This window comes from Plutella xylostella, chromosome 29 (assembly GCF_932276165.1).
Source record: "Plutella xylostella chromosome 29, ilPluXylo3.1, whole genome shotgun sequence".
NCBI classification, from domain to species: Eukaryota; Metazoa; Arthropoda; class Insecta; order Lepidoptera; family Plutellidae; genus Plutella; species Plutella xylostella.
In genome coordinates this window covers 5,516,234-5,534,197 of record NC_064009.1, presented here as the reverse complement: position 1 = coordinate 5,534,197, position 17,964 = coordinate 5,516,234, and the positions used below count along the sequence as shown (strand labels likewise).

The window sequence follows — 17,964 nt, the reverse complement described above, 5'->3', positions numbered from 1 at the left end:
CTACAGGGAAAACTGCTAACCGCTACACCACCGGGCCTCATACGACACGCCATGACGTCACCCGTGTCATTGAACTTATGATTAGCATATTGTTTTCCACACTTTTCTGAATGGATCATAACATGACGTAAGCAAATTTAATGTAGAATGACTGAATGGAGGTATACCTACCTATCTACTCGAAGTTATTTAAATTTTAAACTAACATCGTAGCTGTAGATTTACATAAAACTACAGCTTTAATTATAAAGTGCTATACTGTACTAAATTTAAATTTGATATTAGAAATCGAATAATACTGACACTTCATTATACAGCAAGCATGTGTTTTTCATCCGACAGATCAGCCTGCATTGCATCTTTATCGACGTAAACAAATCACATCGTCTTGTTTATCGCGAATCACGATATAGTGACTCTATCTAAGATATATCTAAGTCGATAAAAATGTCGTGCAACCGAGACACGTATGCATACATCTATTGTCTTCTTATTGACAGATCACTACAAAAGCCTATTTTCAAGCGCTCTCTTATTTATGTTTGTTCTTGTAGGTATAACTAGCAAAAGTATTGCCGTCTGCAACCAGCACACGTAAGAGAGGTTACCCTCTTATTCGGGTAATTTAATTTATCGTCAGCGTCAGCATTAGTTTATTGTCCGACTAATCATATTATGTGAGAGTAACTATACTGTTCATTAGTGTAGCCAGGATAGCCTACTATGCACCAGCTGTGCAGCGAGTGTGTGAGTGGGACACGTCACAGAGCGTGTGCACTGACGGACTCATGTCCGCCCTCCACTTGTATGAGTTCACTGTTTACAAATACCTACACAACTTAATAATTCGCCTTTGAAACGATTTCTTATCCCATATGCTTCCCAGAATCATATTGTGGCGTTAAAAGTTATACCCATCAGAACATTGAAACGCTAAAACAGATGCTCTTAAAGCAATCCAGACTCTGACTCACATTCATTCATGGGTCGGATCCTCAACAGATGTGGGTGTGGATCGGATCGTCGGAACGGGATATGTTATGTTCCCAGAATTAATTGAATGGGAGGTTCCAAGTTCAAGTGAAACTGCCGCGACTCTGATGTAGTGAAACTAGTGAACCGAATGATGGCTTGCCATAAGAACCTTGGCCTGTATTTTCATTGTTAAAGGGAATTTAACATGTCTAAACAGAGTGTGAGAACCGTGGTTAGCGTGTCGTTATACAAAACGGCATTGTGTTTCATAGTTCGTCACGCAACGTGGCGCAAGTCGCGGTGCACATTAAAGGACATTACCTAAAACGACGGAAGACCATCCTTCCTATGTCACTGGGGGGTTACTCTATACTGAGGAAAAACGAACGAACGGGCGATGTCGTGCAATCGGCACGTTTAATAGAGTCGTGGCTCTCACAGCAGCGCTCCGAAACTTAGTTTTTCGGCATATAGATAGAGTGACCCCCCTGGTGTAAAATTTCGTTCGGACGCGACCAGTTTTAAATACCGTGGAGTAGTCTGGTGCAGACTGAGCCGCCTCATCCACATTTTGCTGACCTTAATGACCGTTCATTCATTAAAGGTTTGAAAGAATGCGACTGGACAGCTAATGAGGAGACTATTTTAATGCCGACAGACGAAGATGTGCTATTGTAACTGGCCAGTTGTTGTTTCATTCATTCTATTTGCAGATCTTGATGCGTTTATATTTTTAATAAAGCCAAAGAACATAAAACTTACAGCACTTTACACTTTACATAAATACTCACATCGCGTATTTATTTAAGTTCTGATTTGACCAATTTAACTGACGCAATACTTAAAGATACCGAAACCGAAAACATCCAATCTACAGGATATTTGCACGGAATGTGATAATAATTATTGTGTCATTGGAATTTTCTTACAAAAGGACTGACATAACCGGATGCCGATATCAATGCGGTACATGAGTAAAGGTTGAACAGATTATATTTATAGTATCAAAATGGCGACCGGTCGATAATTAATTCGGAACATAAACAAATGATTGATAGTTATGGCACCAAGCGTACAAGCATCAGCAATATGTAATCTCTAAACTGTGAATCAGCTTATTGAGATGATATATCTAGTACTCGAAGAAAAATTAACTGGATCTAAAACTAAAACAAATACAAATAAAAAAGAGGTATCCAAATAAGTAAAGACAAGAAAGATGGCAGACAGAGTTATCCACATTTCCAGCAGGAGATAGTGGACTATTGGACGTGACTGTATTCGCCGCTGATGGAAGAGATAAAATCAGCAATTACGACTCTAATTATCAGTACACATGTGAGGCACCTGTGCCTTGTGTATCATTGCCATAAATAAGTAATGTAAAGATGATATGAATGTATGATGTGATAGCTCGGCCGGTAGGGGGGGCTCATTAGCCGTGTTCACTAGGCGTTTCTTATTAAAGGCGTGCTGATGACCCTTGCTCGGCGCAGACTCTTCGTTAGTGCCGCACTATTGCCGGCTAACTGTCGCATTCCGCTTGCATGCCTCCGCACACACACAACTAATTCATTTTATATTAAAATCTTGGCCACGATCTCATTATTTATTAACATTTTTCCTTTGTAATTTACGTGGTTGCACCAATGTTTGTGTATTGTTGGTAATTAAGCAGTAAGAAATAATATTGCGCCATATCCGGCCCCCCTCTGGGTGAGAGGCGGCGCGTGGGAAACGCGTAGGCTCTATCGCGGTATCGCCAGCGCCACCACACACCCACTATTCCATTATCTCTATAAATTTTCATCTGACGTAACTGTAACAATAACTTTCTTGTAGTAAAAGCTATTATACTGTTTATTATAATACGTACTAAAACAACCGTAACCAAAGTCGATAATTCTAAACAGTTGTAATAGCGTGATAGATAGGTAGGTATTAGATAAAGACGCACAAATGTCGGCTCGCTCGGATTCATAATATGTAACAATAATTAAGCGATATTTGCGTATTTGTTAGGTACCTATGTGACTCCAGCACGCGTCCGCCGCTTCAAGGTCGGGGTTATTGAACTTGCTGTCGCCGTTTAGCTAAAGCGCCACTACTGGCGGAAAATCGTGGAAAAACACGATTACACAAACAAGTGTTATCTGCATACACGCCGGCGACCACGCACGGGCAGAGTCCTCGATACCTAATTCTTCTATTGTTATCTATACGTACTTATATTTGTGTATGAAGTAAGTACTTATGCTTTACTAACTTATTGTATCGACACGGTACCTATTCATAAATTAAAGTTATTTGATGATAACTTCGGCTTTGTTGGTTGGTATTTCGCTGTCTACCGCAGCCTATGTTTGCTTATGTGTGTGACACCCACTTTGCTTTCATTATTTATCTACATAACACACATCATACAAACATATTTGCAGTTATCGCTATACTCTGATAAGGTATTTTTGCATTTAGTTGAAAAGCGCATTCTAGAATTATCTATAGGTCTGTATTCTGTATTGTTGTCGAATAGGTAACATTTTTCTTATAAAAAAAGTAAGTATTCGCTGCCAACTATAAAGTTGTTTGGACCGAACTGTAAGTTGTACGCTACAGGAAAAGCTGTAAGAAATGCTTTTATGCTTATATATAAAATGGTAGAATTCCCCGTTTCGGTCGGCATTTAAAAGCACGCGTTGTAAACTTAAAACCTTAGCTTAATTCGGGATATAAAATGATTATTTGAAGGGCTCCGAATAGCCACATTCGAAGTACCATCGAGATTGCCCCAAATCTGGTCTCTTAGTTGAAGGGTACTCGCGTCGTGTCGACGTGGCCCTCGGGCGCGTATCTCACGCGTCAATATTTGATTACTGGCTGACGTCTTTCAGTAGTTCTTCAGTCGTTTCGTGGCGCACCACATGGCCAGCCATGACCACAGCTGAATTACATTTGGTGACTTTGGCGCCACTCGCTATAATATCGAGAGGTACAAATAATGAACACAATCCATATCCCTGATTAGACTCACTTAGGGCATGTTTACTGCCGCACTAGTTTATTGTTTTGTACAGTTTATTTGTAGAAAACACACACGCCTCGCCATTTGTTTACATGTTTGTAGAACATCAATAATATTTGTAATGATAATTGTCGTGATAATGACATGCTTTTGTTACCTACACTGTATGATACTTGTTTGTTTGAGTTTTATTCCATCTAGAAATCTTCACCTTTCTTGTTCTATTCGGCCATAATGGAGAATGTTGTAAATTCATCTTTTTCTACATCACGTTATGTTTACCGGATCACGATCACATTTTTGCTGCATCAGCCGAACATACACCGCATTGTGATGCACATAGTTGGAAGAGCGCAGCATTTCTTTGTAATGCGCCGTCTGTTTACGTGTGCCGAGCGTGACTCAGTAGATGAGTAGTAATTAGATGAAAGCAGTGTAGGTAGTGTGAGTAGATGTGGTCTGTTGGCACGGGCGGCTCGCGGCGCCGCGCCGGTCCACCGCGCGCCGGCGCCGTTAATCTATCCAGTTAACGAGGCGAGTTGCTGGATCAGCTGCCGCCGGGCACGCGATCCCTGGTTTCCAATCCCAGGAGTATGCGCGGAGCGTCGCCTCGGCGCATGACAGCGCGGCGTAGGCGAGAGTGAAACGCCGTCCAACTGGTTGCCAATTCTAACAAAGCGAAACATGTGACTTGACTTGACCGATGTTTGCGTTGGTTTGGTTTACGATCAGGTCATGTTTCTGAATATGTTGTTCCTGAGATCTAACAAAGCTTTTCCTCATTATAAAGCTTATTCGGCACATGGATCGACAAAATGTTTTTCGGTCATAGAGGAGGTCATTAGCAAACAAACTTTGTACTGCTGTATGTTTAATAATAAAATTGCATATAACTTTACTTACTCAACTACTTATAAAAAAAGTTATCACCGGGAAACATTTGCAATAACAAACACCATAAACCACGTTAAACAGTGCAACACATAATGTAAACAGGGTGTGGCAAGAGTGGTGTTGTAAGGAAGGGGGTGATGACTCAGCTTGTCATCCTGACCAACTCTTGTTCTACGAATTTTGGAAATTCGGTTAACAAAGCCTGTATCAAGTAGAAAAACTTGCTAAATCCTATTAGCCTATGTATAGAATCAATGAGTCAACGAATATTCGAGTAATAGCGATCAATTCACATTGTACAATGATTAATTTGAGATACTAGGACAGTTGTCAGTTTTTTTACAAGCTCCGTGTTTGTTGTGAGCGCCTCGGCGCGGTGAGTGGCCGCAGGTTACTGACATCAAAACAAGCAAAAAATCTAAGCTAAATATCTCCTGTGTATTAAGGTCACGCAAAAAAGCATCATGACTACACTGTTCATTGTCCGGTGAGCAGCTAGCTTATAGCTTGTATATCGTGTAAATATACAGCTACTACATAAAAACAGAAACTAAAGTTTAGCACGATCTCAATCTGAAGATAACTGTCGTCCGGATCTAATGCATTGAGAAGGGATAAGGGATACCTACCAAAATGATGTCCACCTCGCCAAATTTAGACCACATGGACCATCTGTAGACTTACAATGCTTTTGGAATATTTCACTTTGCGGACATTGGGTAATCACTAATCAGCCTTGCTATGTCCGAAACATAGAACATGAGGACTCGGATTTAATGTTAACAAACTTGGTAGCACAATTGATACGCAGTATGGTCCCACCCGGGGATCGGATCAATTCAGGACCTGTGGATGTTGATGGAGATAATATCTTCTTCTACACAGTGCCAGTTACCAAGAATACGCAGGAAATCAAGATTTTCGATAAAACTGGGAAATAACGATTATGTTTACAAACAAATTAAATGTAGATAACTTAGTGATTTGATAAGGGTGATTGATAATTTTCTTCCGGACTCGACAATGTCAATTTGATACTCTTGATATAAATGTATGATTAGCATTACAAAAATAATTAATTTTATCATGTACTTAATCACTTCTCGAAATTTTTAGGCTGTAATTTGCATCGTCATAAAATTCGTGATAGTCCAAATATTTGTGTATGTTGGAAACATGCCGTACTGAACTGATGTGGTCAGCGCGTGGTCACTCTTAGATTGTTGCACTAATAACGAAGCAGCTGGCCGTCCACTCATTACGAACAGCTGCTCTTATAACTGATGTTAGGGATGCCTAAGCCCTTAATCATGAAATCGGTAGATTAACATTCCTTGGATGTTACGTTTTTTAAATAATTTTACATATTAAATCGTTTGTGCGATCCTGAAACTATTTTTTTATGTGAAAACCTACCTAAGTAGGTGAAGTATCTACTTTGATTATTAAGTACATATTTGTTTACAAGCCAGCACTCAAGAGTCGAGATTTATAACATAGTTTGTTATCATTGTGGCCGCTTGAAGATGCCCATTAAATTAATATCTAATACTTAATTAAATTGTTTTCTCCAGCTTGTTTACATTCTGTGTTTGTGTTTTTGTGTTTCTTATTAATGTGTTCCCAGCTTTCTCGACAAATAAATATCTCTTAATGTTGCTTTGCACGCCACCCGCATTTTAAAAACAAGATACATATTCGATAGTGATACCATCGCACCTTTTTCTGTTTGAAACGCATCGGCCAGAATTTGGTATTTGGTATAAAAATAAAAGTGACTTACGCATCGTTATTAATATAACAAAAAACACGATGTTAAATTGCACGGGATTCATAATAGTATATGCCCTAAACTTTTATAGGAACTTACACATAATTTAACTTACTCATCTACAAATTAAAATGGACGCAATATACGCACGTCGGACGTCGTCGCGTCAGTATTTCCGGCGCAGCCGCGCAGTGGCAGAGTCCAATGGAATTTTCTTCGGAGTTGTTTGCTAGTGGCAGCGAGCGATGCACCCATGTTTACTCCACGGCGGCGGCGGCGGGCGCTGCGCCTGTGGGGTCACTCTACATATTATAATTATAATTATACTGAGGAAAAACTAAGTTACGATGCCCTGCTGCTCGAGCCACGATTCTATCTCGTATTGAACGTGCCAATTGCACGACGGCTCTCGTTCGTTCGTTTTTCGTCAGTATAGAGTAACCCCCCTGTAGCCACCACGTGCCGCTCCCATGCCACAGAGTATCGTGTTGTTGTATCTTTTAAAGAGGTCAAACTTTGCTTGAAGTCGCAATAAGTTTGTAATCATACGTAAATATTATTTACTCCAATCGCATTTCATGTTGCAAGTGAGAGTACAGAATTATGTCGCAATTAGATGAAAATAACTACAGCTTCATTTGTTTATTATATTTTTGTAATTGATATACTCGTTTGGGACTTTTGTTTCCATAATCAATACATTAGTTACATAATATACAAATAGATTTATCTTATAAGGTAAAATTACATTATGCAGGATCACATCGTGTCAGCAATTATAATAATTATAGTGATATCGATCTGAGGATATCCTGCGCATCGTAAAATCCTGTTTGTTTGTAAACCATGAATGAATCGATATTTAAATTCATCATTCAAAGCCGAGTCAGTGACTGCCATGATAAAAAGGGCGGATAAAAATAGCCAAGCTAAATTCAACTACAACCAACCGTAGACAGTATCGTTGGAGTGTGTACCTATAGCATCTTTGTCATATGACAAGTCACGAGACGAATTCCATAAGAAACATTTACATACCAACGTATATTGAACGAACAAATCTTAAAAAAAACACAGAATGAATAGGCGAAATAGCTGAATGAAGCTTGTGACGAAATAGAGCTATAGTAAATGGCTGATGTTTACAAATAATATTAACCTTCAATTAGGTTATCAGGGGATCACGAAGCGCCGATACGAGGAGAGCAGCTCGCGGTGATAAACAGGACCGGCGATTATATACACACGGTGATGTTGTTTACTGCGGCCGGGATTCCAGGAATGAAACTCTAGGCCTGTTTTCTATTTATAGAGTGCGATGAGCGAGGCGGCTGACGGATGACGCGGTGCAGCGGTTGGCGCCGCGCCGGGGCCTTGCGCCTGCATACCACCGCCTAGCCCTAGCCACTCGCTTCACGTGATGGCACCCGCTCACGTAACGTCATGATGTAATTTTACGCACCTCGCATTCTTACAACAGACGTCACTGTAACTGTAAACACAGCTAATGAAGTCATCAGTACAATTACACAGTAACTGTACCTGCAACGGGAGTTTCACTCAATTGAACGAGCCGAAGCCATGTCTGCCTACAGTTCCAGATGATTTATTAGCATGACAGTTTGTGCCCAATATTCGAGACTGACGGTTACAGTTACTTGCCAAAACTGTCTCGATCTAGATTGTTTGTTGTGAGAATAGTAAGTGGAGCGTGGAGCGTGTGTTGCTGGAAGAGTCTGGTTGGTTTCTCAGATGTGAGCCGGGCGGAGTCCGCGTCGGGTTGCATGAGTGGCCTCTGCCGCGAGTAGGTCAGCAAAACAAACACGCCGGTCAAGTGCGAGCGTGCCAATTTATGACCAGCTATTATGTATATAATATCTGTTGTCAATTTGAGAACTGCATGAAAAACATTTAGGGTCAACCTAAATTGCGTTTCTGAACTAGGTTTTCACGGTGTTTGCCATTTGTAAATAACATTGGTATGCGGGATGTGTATCGTATGTAAGTAGCATGAGGAAAATGAACATTGTATGGGTTTTCCTCAAAAGCTTTAGGTCAGTAAACTTTAAATCCGCAAGGATCTTCCTTCAGATATATTGTGGTTTGTGCAATTTAAGCTGATGAAGAATCACAAGTCGCTCCGAAATGAAGTCGAATACTGTCTAGTTCTGGCTAGTTGGCAAGTTTCATAAAAGATAAACCAAGTTTACTGCTTAGATTTGTTCTCATAACTCGAGGATAAGCGCACGTAGGTCCATAAAACAATTTTGAAAGGCGTCAGAAAAAGCTATTTTCTAATTGTAAGATTTATAATTAGAAGTTGTTCCACAATCGTTGATATTTTCCTTGAAGCTCGCATCTCCAGATACAGCCCGCTCATGTTCCCGGCGGCGCGGCGCGTGGGGGCGGCGGTGCTACTCACCACGTGACTCATAGACTTGGCTGACGAACCGCAAACAAAACCTAATTACATTTATGCGGCAAACAAATACAAATAAATCTCCAGAGGTGCTTGTTTTGACAATGACACGGCGCGGCCGCCGCGGGCCTCCATGAAAGTGCTCAAGACGAAACGGCGTGGGTCCGCGAGGGTCACTCTTCTTTGCGAAAAACGAAGCTTCAGGGCGCTGCTGGGCTAACCGCGACTCTATCTCATTGTGTTAAACGTACAGATTTCATGACTGTGTCTGACTCTCGTGGCAAGTCAGCACGGCCGGTAACGGTCCGCCGAAGTCGTAGCAGGAAAAAGTTACCGAGATCAAAGCGAAAGTTGTTGACGAAAAGCAACGCTATGATGTCTGTACAATTATGTTTGGTAACTGTGCATGGCAAAAAATGTATGAACCGGTGATTTTTGCGCTTAATATTTAACGATGTTAAGGAAGATAATTTAGAAAAAAATATTGCAGCTAATCATCGTGAATTTTTATTTTCTTCCGCGGTTACGATTTGATCAATCTACATACTTACTAAAAGCATTGGCTGTTAAGATACACTTACACTATTCATAGTGGAACCGGTGTAAATCTAAACTGAGCAAAAACATTTATATAATTTAAATAAATATTTTTATGATTATTCATGATAAATATTTCTTCATGGGAAACGTGTCCATAATCTCCCTTTCTTGATAACTAAAGGTGCAATCATTGTGACGTCAATGTAGGACAAACAAACAGATACATGCGTCAATACTGCCACAATGCTCTTGTGTATCTAAAGGTTACTAAAATGAATAAGAAATTCTGTTTTTCAGACAAATATAAGCTTATTTACTTACCTCAATCAAGCCGTTCAAAATCTACATAGTATAGGTACTGGGACTGGGCTACATAATGCGTAGGCGTTCTGTTACAGGCTTTTAACATAAATAGAAGTAGATTTTATAACCCAGGATACCGTATCTTGTTTGCAAAAGGTAGATGAAATTCAATGAATATCCATATCATAGTAATCATTTTATTCTATCTATAATTAATTTACAGTTTCAGTCCGTAAAAGCTATCCTATTAATTTCAGGAGAGCGTCTAGTAAATATCCCCGCATATGTTATTTGTCAAACTATCCGTATATCCGGACGATGACAGATAGCACGATCAATCTTCCAAAAACAGATCGTCAATCGTCATCCCGGCTCGATGTCGCAGTCTCCTCCAGCGACACCCGCCACTTGTCTCACCACGGCGTGGGGGATATTCATCATCAACAAGTAGCTAACTAAATACTTATATAATATGTTTTATGTATCCAAATTCAGGGAAGTCGATGCCCTCTCCGCGTCGCGTCTGCCCCAATGGCATTGGGATATTTGGGATACATTGACATAAACAACGCCGATTCCCCTTTATACATATTTGACATTACCAGGGACGAAAAGGACGTTGACCATCCTGCAAAACAAATTACACATTTTATTGTTTTCTGAGAAGATGTTCAAGTTGTTGTTTCTTTGGAAAGTCTGGCAGAGTAAATACGCCGTCTGAGACGTATAGTAAAAGCAAAAACAGTGAGTATAAAGCTCAGTTTGACTTTATGTGTGCTTATTTGTGGCGGAGCGTGCGTGTCCGAATTTAGTCGCAATACGAGACGGCGCGCGAGCCCCGCCGCTGTTGCATCGCCCAACAATAGAACTAACGCACTTCTTACTTTTGTTTTAAATTCCATGTTCTCTGTCTCCTTTGAATCAGATACTGTCTTCGACGGCGTGTTTCTCTGCTTTATTTATTAGCTTATGTGTCTAAGCAGTAAGCAACCTAACAATTATGTTAATATATTTGTCTGATAAATGTACCAGCTTTATGTTCGTTAACTATGATTATCTCATGATTTTAATGGGTACTTATTTCGTGCCGTCTTCAAGGGTTTTTGTGCGTTTCGCACAATTTGATATTCATAATGCGAAGTTGAGGAAATATGCGCGAGCAGGGGCTACGGGCATTGCCCCATTACCCCAGGGCCGGGGGAAAACCCTGGAAATAAACTCGAAAAGCAGTAGTAACTACATTGTTTATGTCGCTTGTTTGTTCAAAGGTCGCGGATCTCTTTTGAAATTAACACTGATTTAGGACCATAGCATTTCAGTGACTTTATAATGCGGGTATTATACAGGTTGGTCCTACTGTGTGTTTAGCTACTTTCAATTAGAAAGAAAAAAAGAAAACTCATTTATTCTACACATACACACAGAAATAAGTAAAAAGGGAGAGGGGCATGACTTACATACGACATGCTCTTCAAACTACTTTATAAAGTTAAATAGTTGTTCGACCTTTTAGTGTTATACATCTTATAATACTCCACCGATTCCGTGGGCGTTCTTCTTGCCTCAATGAAAAATTTATAAATAAAACTTGTAGGTGTCCAATGCGCTTGGCACTGTTTGCTGTTTTCCATTGTGTAACCAAGGATTTGGCGTTGTATACAATTAGGAACTTTGGAGTTGTTTTTAACCGTTTCTAACATACTTATATGTATACTGTACTACCTACTAGTGCCAAACCCCTCCACAATTTATGAGGAATAACCTCATTATTAATTAAATTACTTAATTCCTAATGAAGTAACTTTTACTATTGTTTATCAGCTATTCCTATTAAATTACTTACATAAATCATCCATACCTGTCACCGTTAATTTACGTCATCCTCCTTACTTATTACATACTTTCTTAATTTATTTTGTACTTCTCTGACCGAAAAATGTAACATGGTCTACATGTTATAGTATGTTTTGTGTCCATCTTTTCGCATGGATTAGCTTTTTTATATCAATTAAAGAGAACACCTCAAGATAGCCTGCTTTGACTTGTACATTGAAACAAACATAAATGATTTCCTTATTTCCCTGCAGTCATTCGTTTGTTTTTTCTCTTACTTGCATCGACGACGACAACGTCGATTCTAAGAAAACCGTCTACGTCATTCTTTTGTTAAATGTCGATAAGCGAAAACAATTCATTGGTTTCCTGCCTATCGTATCGATTTTTATGGCAATAAAGTAATGTCGTCTCCGCGGCCGTACCCGATCGCCCCACGTGTAATGTACATGCGTAACTATTTTTGTCGGCGTCATATTTTACTAGCACGTTACTAACACTACCCACAGCTCTCAGTAGTCTCGACCAAATAATCTCAAAATATAACGCGGTTGTAACGTCAAACCTACGCTGTATTGTATAATAAAATTGGTATACCTACTACTACTAGGTACTATTTGCGAATCATATTATACTCGTACATAGTAACGTAAGAATGAGGGGTGTCCAATGCTAACACAAAGTTCATAGGAGTGGTAATGTTTCATATAATTACACCTACACTATGTACCTACTATATGAAACGACTGTACAGTCAGAAAAAGTTATATGCCAACTAATTGTCACAGGTGGCATATCAAAGTATCCAACCCCTAGTGGAAACAGTTTGATCCTCAGTCACGTGTAAAAGATTAATGAAGAGAATTATGTACATACATTATATATCTACTTAGCTGTATTAGATGAATACCCTTCGAATCATCTAACATTTGTCAGATCGTCAATAGATTTCAATGTGGAAGTCTAAGCGCAGAGTGTGAACACTCGAGGAGCATAAAATCAAAAGGCGAAATTCGCATACCAAACAAATAAAACTCGATGGAAATGAGTGGGAAAAGGGGTCATAGAAAAAATAATGATTGCATGGTCTCCTAACTTAGTCCTTTTGCTGACTGTACCTAGGGCTACTCTACTACCTATAGTTACTCGTGCGGGCACCGTACGCTTGCTTTCGGAAACCGACGACGATAAATCACGCTCCCAAGCACCACGTTGCCATGGCTGCTGCTTGCACGCTTATCACCATCTTACACACGCCGACTCTATTTACCCGTGACAACCTACTGCTGTGGGAATGGGAATCAATTTTATTATTGAAAACATCATTGTGGAACCGTAATTGTTATTAGACAATCGCTCGTCTTGATTTACCACATTATTAGTTGAGTGGGGTGCACAGATACGGGCGCTGCTTTGAAATAGAAAGCCAATGGAAGTATCAATTGATTTGTAATTATAATCTCTGCCGAGTGACCCGCATAGTCGGCTCGTAGCTGCGAGTAATTGTTCAATAAATCGATTGTACCTACCTCAATTATTTTGCATTGTAGAAGTACCTATTCGTATTAGGTTAAAACCTATAATCGATTCACTTAACTCTATGGATGTCTATCTGATAAGTATAGAAAAACCTAGTGCACATAAACTTCTACATAAATCAAGGTATATAGTCGAATTCTCTAATAACTACAACTACATAATCCACAAAGCTATTAAACTCTCGAGCAATTAAGTAAATAGTTCCACATAGTAGTTAAGTTCCTATGACACTGGATCTTTTTCATTGCTCACTACCGTAGTACCGTACTGCCGCCAATGGCATCCATTCCAATCCATGATAACGTCGCGTCGCCGTGCGCCGTCGGTGAAAGTTGTTTGGGTTATCTACGGCTCACATGTTCACATTCTACCGTGAATCGTATATAAATCTCGTGAAATGGCTGTTCTATTGAGAAGCTGGTGAGCTCAAGGTGAGGCCAGCAGACGGCGGGGCGGCGGCGTCGCCCGGCGGCCACTGCGAGACATAATGCTGATTGTATTAACTGGTTTTCTAAATAAATCGTATCTTTATACGGTTCTATTCAATTCAAGCTCTAAAATTCAATACCGTCTGCGCTACACAATGGAAAGCGGATCTCTTTTAAATGAGATTAATTGATGATCCGTCCTCGACGGTGTGTTAGTAAGAAAGTAGGGGACTCAAGGGGACTGTAGATACCTATGTAATGTAGGGAACTAATCTTAATATTCAGATTTAATCATCCCCGCATAAAATAATGAATAACTTGCTTTTACGTGCGAGTTTCGCATCGCCTTTCAAGGGGTTCTGTCGTAGGGATTCCGGGACAAAAAGTGTCCTATATCAGCTCTCAGGGATGGCATTAGGTACCTACCTAGTAGTTTCGCAAACACGCCAGTACAAACACTTTCAAATAAGTGGATGTGGAAACAGACAGGCAATAACTTACTGCCTAGTAAATAAAAACCATAATACACATAATAAGATTATTCGCCGCCCTGCCCGAATGGGTCGCCGGTCGTGCCCACATGGGGTAGAATAATTGCCTCATGCTTTGAATTTCATTGCTTTATTACAATATTATACACCCCGTTAAGATTGCCATACCGCATTATATGGGCATTTCATGACATCACATTATCGTAGAATGTGTTTTATTGTCAATTGGGCATATTTCTGTTATAAAGTAATAGTATGAATTGTTTTGAGATTTCCTGTTATTACAGTAAGAAAATAAATGCTTCGTAGTCTTGGCGCCAGCAGTTAGTTACCTTAATTGGTATTGGCAATTTAACTACACTCTAGTGCACATGTCAATATTTCAAACACGATTATCTACCTATAAAACAGGTTGCATTTTCCTTGACATGAACGATTTCCAGATAGGTTGTTGGTAGGATCGTGATAGCAATTTTCCTCAAGCATGCTTGTGATGAAAAACAACCTCAATAATAACTATATTACTTAAGTAATTTAATTAATGAGGAAAGATTTAATACATGTGTACTATTAATAATAAAAATAGCAAATCATAAAGAGCACAGGCTGAAGGCTTGAAGTTTTTTTTACCTAATACATTAATATCTGAAATCAAAAACATACATTGATGTCATGTGAATGGCCTAAGTTACAGCGCGCAATGACTCTCCTGCCCGTCTAAGGTCTAAGTTAGAGTTCGCAACAGGCTGGGAGGTTCGGTAGACATAATTAAGTGTGGAGCTAGACAGAGGGCGGCAGCGGCGGGTGAACGTTCGCAGGGCCGCCCCAGTGAGCGAAGGGACGCGTAGTCTGCGCTCCAGACGCCCTCCGGCCCTGTAGGGTTACTCTAGCTACAGCTGTTTGACTACCAATGAACAAGCATCATCATCATCATCAGGCCCTGGGATGCCTAATCGGGGACATAGGGCTCGAAGTGTAGATTTCCTCTTTGACCGGTCCTGTGCCACGCCCATGAACAAGCATGTTAAACGTTATACAAGCATTTAAATGTAGCGATTTAAAGTCGTGGTTAGCGCAGCAGTGCTTGTTAACTTCAGTTTTTCGTAAGCTGCAGTGACCCTTCCTGCCCCCGTGTCTCGACTCTCGCCCTTCGCGCCACGCTTCCGTCTGGCGTGCGACCGCCGACCCGCGCTACAGATGAGGTCGATAACCAGGGCCACGCAAAACGACCCCTTTCTTTTGGCCAGACTGTCTACCACTGTAAGTGCTGCAATTTTTTTTTACATCGCTAAATTAGGTAATGAAAAATTAGGTGATTTCTTACATAAAAACAATCTGTACTACCACAAAAAACTTTAAACACTGTTTAGCAAGTGTTTAAAACGAAATTTGACATATTTTGTAGGCGTTTGACAGCGCTAAACACCTGTTAAATACTGTCTAAGTTTTTGTGGTAAGGCCCAATATGTTTAAGTTTGATTGAATATGTGCAGTGTCTGATTCATTCACTGGTTGTGTTAGGTTAGATATAACGCGCCACTTATATTCAATTGAGTTCTTATGAACTCATCATGGACACAGTTCAATAAACATATTTATCATAACTGGCGTCACTAAACATGAAGTCATCATGGTTTTGCTTTAATTTATACTCGTAAACCCACTTACTCCTGCAATCCCTGACCGGGTAGGCAGAGGCACTGGTACAGACTTAATTTGATCTATGTTGTTTCTTGCTAAAAGATAAAGCTCTCTATAATTACTTGTCTCGATTCCGGCCTTGACCAACAAAGTTTCTGTGGAAAATGTTTTTTTTTTCGCGAATTTCCAAATTCTGATTTCAGTTTCGGGCTTAGATATACCATGCTGCACTTGTAGGTTTCGGGTTAGTATACCCTTTTTGCAACACCCTGTCCATTACTTAATAGTACTTCTTCTATCGTGTTAATGCACTAAGCTAACTTCCTCCAGTGTTTTGCTACTTAATAGTACTAAACCTTTATAATAAATTATTGATCATACAAGTCCACATCGGTCTATATCTGTTATAATAAAGCCATAGCCGCATATTGCACATACTGTGGGAAGCGGGAAGGCGCCACGCCATAGTTGAGCCTTCCATGAATGGGCGCGCGAACAAAGCGGGCGCTGACTCAGCCCGCGGTGGACCACCCACGCCCGCATGTCCCACAGCCCTAAAAGGTACACAGACTACACAGTTCTACCTACTCTGGGCTTCGTTTACCGTAACATGAGTGCAACGACTGTGATGTCTGGCAGCCAGACTAAATAAAGTCATATTAGATGGGTCAAATAGCAAAGGGATTCACCGTCTTGTTTTGGTAATTACATTAATTACACATTCTGTAATGAAAGAAGAACAAAAAGATAGCCATCCGAAACAGTATGAAAGCAAAGCAGTATCTATTGAAAAGATATTACATGAGGAATCTTTATAATGCTAAGAGTGTGAAAAACAAGAAATCAAATATAGGGTAAAACTTTTGCATTCAATTTATCTTTGAATGCGCAGATTTTATATCATGGCAACAGAGGTTTCTCTTAAAGTGTCTACTATCTAGTAGCTAAGGTCCCTTCGTTAAATTTAGCCAAAAATTTCCATCAGCAGCAGTCATCACTACTTTAAGAAGCATCTACAACTGCATATATGGCAACCATGCCATGAAATACTGGCAGAATAATAGATTGCGGTAGTGTATGGTATGCGAAGAATGTAGCCTCGTCTTGCAAATGCAGCTACTCTGCGCCACGGCGGCGGCGGCGGCGGCGGCATGCAAGTGCGGGGAACGACCGCGCCTCGAGACGACGCCGCCCGTCGCATTCCTCCAGCTTGATTCACACCATGCCATGCCATTTGCTGCTCCTATCCGATAACTTTAATGCTCTTTTACATCTCCGGCAGTTACTTTTATAGTGGTCCATGATGGTCTTTGCAAGGTTTTAATAGTTCAAGTACTTACTTACAGAACCACCTGCTTACAAATCAGCTAGTGTCTAGTTCATTTGTAATATTTATAACGGTGGCTGATTACCTAATAATAAATAATAAATAAAACCTTAGATGATGAATTATATTTTCGCTCATCCCACAACTTTCCAAGTGAGTACTTTGTTTTCGTCCGCCATGTTGTTGTTCCCGCGCTTTCGACGCGCGCCACGTGGCCCGGCGGTCAATGACGCTGTTTTCGCGCCAAATACAGTGATGTTTTTACCAAATTGCCTACCTGTTCATCTACTAGCTATACTTAATATTTTTTTAATACGGCCAGCTTGCGTAGTATAACGTATTGGATATTTTTCATCTCATCAAACCTATTACTTATAAATAAACTGAATTCTAAAGGAGCCATCTAAATTCATTAATTTAAAGGTAAGATAGAAGGTTCAGTGAACAGTAGGTTAAGGAACTTTTAAGATTGATGCGCAGAAAATTTTGTTCAACGTTGAATGAAACATCGTTAAGTTACTTACTTAAAAATGTTTGACATTTACTGCTAGATTCCCATTCATATCTAGCAACGAAGTTCTTAAATATAGAAGATAATGCAAAATCAGACGTAGTAAAAAAAGCTTTTAAATCCATAAAACAAGCTTCGGCGAAATCACGTGTTTTAAAACTGTTATTATTGGCCACGCCGAAAGCTGTTACATTTTAAATTCGAGATCACGAACTCCATCAAGAATTAACAAGTGGAACCTCTGAGGTATTCCAATTAGAGGTGCATCGG

At 40.0% G+C, this 17,964-nt stretch overlaps 1 protein-coding gene across 4 annotated transcripts in view; it reads left to right on the top strand.

The window, feature by feature from the left end:
- The window catches only part of LOC105381681 (3-phosphoinositide-dependent protein kinase 1), a 55,371-nt gene that overhangs the window by 23,243 nt on the left and 14,164 nt on the right, over positions 1–17,964 (top strand). For 2 of the 4 annotated variants that reach the window (XM_048631833.1, XM_048631834.1), the window contains one exon: positions 15,330–15,475. The exons of the other annotated variants lie outside the window; for them this stretch is intronic. In XM_048631833.1, coding sequence (XP_048487790.1) covers positions 15,330–15,475 — 146 coding nt within the window. The remainder of the gene's footprint in view (positions 1–15,329; positions 15,476–17,964) is intronic. 4 annotated transcript variants of the gene reach the window in all.